This window comes from Rattus norvegicus, chromosome 1, assembly GCF_021556685.1.
Source record: "Rattus norvegicus strain SHRSP/BbbUtx chromosome 1, alternate assembly SHRSP_T2T, whole genome shotgun sequence".
Classification (NCBI taxonomy): Eukaryota; Metazoa; Chordata; class Mammalia; order Rodentia; family Muridae; genus Rattus; species Rattus norvegicus.
This window is the reverse complement of record NC_141534.1, coordinates 271766368-271771098: the sequence shown is the minus strand read 5'-3', so window position 1 is coordinate 271771098 and position 4731 is coordinate 271766368. Positions and strand designations below refer to the sequence as shown.

Below are 4731 nucleotides of genomic sequence, written 5' to 3'. Positions count from 1 at the left end.
ACAAGACCTGCCGCATTTCTACCAGAGCGCCACTCTCCTGTCTGCGCTGACCCTCTGCGGCCGCCGAAGCCACCCCGCGGGGACATTCATTCTGGCGGGCGACCCAGCTTAGGTGCTGCGTTTTAGGGGTTTTGTCCCCTTCTGCCTCTTTTTTTTTTTACCCCCTTCTTCTTTTCTGTGTTTTTTGTTTTTCTGGTTCTTTTTTTTTCTCTTTTTTTCCTTTTTTTTTTTGCCTATGTTCGGGAAAACAGACAAAATGGACGTCCGGTGCCACTCGGACACCGAGGCCGCCAGGGTATCGAAGAACGCGCACAAGGAGAGCCGAGAGATCAAGGGCGCCGAGGGGAGCCTTCCGGCTGCCTTCCTCAAGGAGCCGCAGGGCGCCTTTTCGGCGTCTGGCGCTTCCGAAGATTGTAACAAAAGTAAATCCAATTCCTCAGCAGACCCAGATTACTGCCGCCGGATCCTAGTCCGAGGTAGGGATGGGCAGGGCTTTGGGGCGCGTTCTTTTGCGGGTAATTCTCCTGCGGTGGCTTCGCGTCGCCGCCTAGGGCTGGCGAGGACTTGGGAGAAAGTTGTTGGTGGCCCTCTCTTTCTTGGGTCCGGTCGGCCGCGGGAACCCGTGCCTGGGGCTCCTTTCAAAGCGCTCTCTCAGAGCCTGGGCCCTAGCAACCCGGAGGGGCCCCGCAGCAGGGCTACCGGGAGGAACCCAGGTGCTGTGGACCGGCCACTAAGCTGGGGCTCGGACCCAGCTCCTCCGGGGGGACGTGCGCGCGACCTTCGGCCTGCAAGTGTCTGCGCCCTGGAGGGCAGAGCGCACCTGATGGAGCACTGAGCGAGGACCGGTAGCCTCCGGCTGTCGGCCAGCGCCGGCCAGTTAGCTGGCGGGGCCGAGGGCCCTGGTGCTGCGCTCCTGGCCTGGCCGCTGTCGCCAAGAGGGACTGCGGAGCTGGGCCGCAAGGCTGCGGATGCTGCCTCTTTGCTTCGCTGGTCCTCGCTCAAGGAGCAGCGTGCGCTTCTCCCGGGCAGTGGTGGCGCCGAGGCCCGGCTTCAGTCGGCGCCGCCCCCGCTAGCAGAGAGCCAGGCCCTGCAAGCGGACATTCGGTCCCTCCTCCTTCCGCTGCCCGGACTGGAGCAGGCCAGAGACCCGGGGTGGGGGTGGGGACCACAGGAGTGCAGGCTGCCCTGCTATCTGGGACCATAATGGGGCTAGGGTTATCGTTAAGAGCCCCTTTGGGCTACTGGTGACTCGGATCACACACCAGAGGCTCCCCAGGCCGGAAGGAGCATCCACCTATTTGGAATTCAGTTTTGTTTTTTTGTTTGTTTGTTTTTGCTCTGCTTCTCCCCCTCACCCCCCACTCCAGTGTCTGGGGGAACTCTTCAAAGACACGCTGGTTACTCTCCCAGTTCATGGTATAAAGTTAGACTCCTTGGCCTCCATCCACCCAGAGTCTCGGCTTTATGACTACAATCACCACGTACACCCACCGCAGCCTACCAGAGTCTTGTCCCTAGCTAGCTCCGGTCAAGGAGGCAGAGAAAACCGGGGACGGGGTTCTGGTGGCTGACATCTACCCTTCCCTAGATGCCAAGGGGTCTATCCGAGAAATCATCCTGCCCAAGGGCTTGGACCTGGACCGGCCCAAGAGGACACGCACGTCCTTCACCGCGGAGCAGCTCTACAGACTGGAGATGGAGTTCCAGCGTTGCCAATATGTAGTGGGCCGGGAGAGAACCGAGCTGGCTCGGCAGCTCAATCTTTCTGAAACCCAGGTACCCAGCTGCCAGTGTTCACACCACCAGGCTTTCTCTCCCTCTCCCCAGCGCGGTAGCTTGCCTTTCCTCGCTATCTACCTTGTTTTGGACAGAACCTACCAGGGACTTAGAGGAGATGGAATGGATGGGGACCAAGGTCTTAGGCTCCCTCCTCTTTCTTAAAATGCCATGTCCTCTCCTCATTCTCACAAATCCACCATAGTCTAATTTCTGCATATCTTGATTTGGCCCAAGGGCCCCGTATTCCGTCCTTCTGGAATTCTTTTTGGCTCTTAAGAATTTTTGGATGGCTTCTGATTTTTAAAAGGCTGTTTCCCCCACTTGGATACATACCATCTTGGCTATATTCCCAGTTAACACCCCATGTCAGTGCCTTTAGCTTTACTCAGCACCTAGATCAATTCTGCAGGAAGTAGGATTAGAAAGGGGTGCCAACTCTCAGAAACCTGCCTGTGCAAATCTGGCAGCGCCCACTCCTTAAACAGTCAGCCCTGAGCACCACTCTGGGGTCCTAAAAGGCACTATCTTCTGTGCCAGTGACAGGGAGAGTCGGGTGGGTAGCAAATCTGGTGACTTGGGTGCCTGCAGTGTATATAGTGTCTTCTGCATTTTAGGTCCTCTCCTTACCATAAACAAAGTCCCATGCTGCTTTGGAGCTGACCCTGTGAGCTAAGGGTCCAGGATGCTAGAGGGAGGTTTTGCCCCTTCAGGCTGCTGGTCACCTCTCTTTCTAGTTTCTTTTTCTATGTCCAGCCCCAAAGCAGGTAGGGAGCATTTTAGACCTAAAAATCTAGACTGAATACTGGAAACTGAGGGCTGAACAGATGGGGAAATCTGAGTTTAAGTTGGCACTGTAATGGTTTTTTAATTGTCTGTGCAAAACCCCTTGAGCTTTCAAAACCTAAATAGGATGGTTTTTTCCATATAGCCACTACCCTCCACTCTAGGCCAGAAGAGGCAGAAATTCTCTGAGGGGTGTGTGTGTGTGTGTGTGTGTGTGTGTGTGTGTGTGTGTGTGTGTGTGTAAAATTTATTTAGTCTCCTTCAGTCTCCTATCTTCCTCCCATGATTCCAAAGTTCCCAATGGAGTGCAGAGGGAGGGATAAATGAAAAGAAACGTTCAGATCCTTCAAACCAGCTGGTGAAGAGAGGTGGCGGAGAAAGCTTGACTTGTGAAGCCCACCCTGCACAAATGTCTGCTTCCCACCCAGACCTTCCCTGTCTGCTGCTGGTTCGAGATCAGTCTTTGGTCTAACAGGCAGGGGGCAGTTCTTCGGAGCCACTAAGAGGCACACATAGATTTTTCTGGTGCTAAATTTGAAGTCACCGGACTAGGACCTGAATCTAGGAAGCCTGAGACACCGCTCCCCAATCACTTCAACTTTCTGCACAGCTTTGCTCTGACCTTAAGCTCTTACTTAGCCTGTGCCGATTCACCAGTTTGTAAAACCAAAACTGCTCCATGGGATACTGAAATAGCTCAGGCTTTTTTCCTAGTGGCGTGGACATTTTTATTACTTTGCTTTTGTAACCTGCGCTGGCCTGGGCCTGCTTGCATGACCCGGAAGCGTAGCCTAGTGGAGTGGTGTCCCCCTCGTGGTGGCACTTGATCCGCTTGCCGCTAGCAGCCTTGGAGCTGAGACCCTTTGCTGCGGGGTGGGGCTGCATCGAGGGCTGAGGTTGGGGGAGGGTCTCAGCAGCTCAGGCACACACCCCCGCCCCCCAAACCCTGCAGCGTTTGACCCTGCTTTTTCCTGTTGCTCTCTCCCACTTTTCCTCCTGCCTCTGCGCGCAGGTGAAGGTCTGGTTCCAGAATCGGCGGACCAAGCAGAAGAAGGACCAGGGTAAAGACTCGGAGCTGCGCTCGGTGGTGTCGGAGACCGCCGCCACGTGCAGCGTGCTGCGGCTGTTGGAGCAAGGCCGCCTGTTGTCGCCTCCCGGGCTGCCCGCCTTGCTGCCGCCCTGTGCTACAGGCGCTCTGGGCTCCGCGTTGCGCGGGCCCAGCCTCCCGGCCCTGGGTGCAGGCGCTGCTGCGGGCTCCGCCGCTGCTGCCGCCGCCGCCGCCACTGCCCCGGGTCCGGCCGGCGCGGCGTCCCAGCATCCGCCAGCCGTGGGCGGCGCTCCCGGCCCCGGGCCTGCAGGGCCCGGGGGACTGCACGCGGGAGCTCCGACAGCCAGCCACGGTCTCTTCAGCCTGCCGGTGCCGTCGCTGCTAGGCTCTGTCGCCAGCCGCCTGTCCTCCGCCCCGTTGACGATGGCTGGTTCGCTAGCCGGGAATTTGCAAGAACTCTCAGCCCGTTACCTGAGCTCCTCGGCCTTCGAGCCTTACTCCCGGACCAACAATAAAGAAGGGGCCGAGAAAAAAGCGCTGGACTGATTTTAAGTGTTACCCTGTATTTATATTTATAACATCTCTTGTGGTGGTATTTATGGACTCGCGCGCGTTAGGCGCCCAGTGCTCTTGCACTGGCCTTCCTGGCCCCCACCAAGCCTCTGACTGCGCCCCTGGCCCTCACCCCACCCCGGCACAGACTATTGGTTTCAACTCACTCGGGCTGTTTTGTTCTTTCTACTTTTCCTCCCTTCCTCCAACCCCGGTTTCTTTCTGAATCCAGGAATGATCCAAAGAATTAGGGAGAAATACCCGAATTAGCCAACCCCCACCCTGCTAGCCAGGGAAGGAACAGACTGAGCCTAAGTCCAGGCCCCCACACCTGCTCTGGATAGGGGCGCTGCACAGTGCTCCTATGAATATTCGAAAGAGGAACTATGTTCGCAGGGCGCCAGGGACTGAAAAGGCTTCTTGGGTTTTTTTTTTAGACCCCAAAAGAAGGGCCTATCCCCTATTGTCAGAGAAATCAGGGCTTTGGGAGAGTTCCTGGTCCCGATTTTTAGACCTCTCAGGATAATTGGTGCATACTCAGCTCCTGTCCAGAACAGAGCTGATGAGTT

General features: G+C 56.6%; 1 protein-coding gene across 1 annotated transcript; it reads left to right on the top strand.

Moving 5' to 3' along the window:
- Nucleotides 1-235: 235 nt before the first annotated feature.
- Nucleotides 236-4156, top strand: Vax1 (ventral anterior homeobox 1). Its single transcript, NM_022636.1, has 3 exons — nucleotides 236-476; nucleotides 1589-1776; nucleotides 3575-4156. The coding sequence occupies exons 1-3, from the start codon at nucleotides 236-238 to the stop codon at nucleotides 4154-4156; spliced, it is 1011 nt and encodes a 336-aa protein (NP_072158.1).
- Nucleotides 4157-4731: the final 575 nt, after the last annotated feature.

What these genes read in the sequence shown, in the direction of transcription:
- Vax1 (NM_022636.1), top strand. Translation starts at nt 236, where the DNA reads ATGTTCGGGAAAACAGACAAAATGGACGTCCGGTGCCACTCGGACACC. An exon ending in CCGCCGGATCCTAGTCCGAG is followed by an intron (nt 477 to 1,588) that starts GTAGGGATGGGC and finishes ACCCTTCCCTAG; the next exon opens with ATGCCAAGGGGTCTATCCGA. An exon ending in TCAATCTTTCTGAAACCCAG is followed by an intron (nt 1,777 to 3,574) that starts GTACCCAGCTGC and finishes CTCTGCGCGCAG; the next exon opens with GTGAAGGTCTGGTTCCAGAA.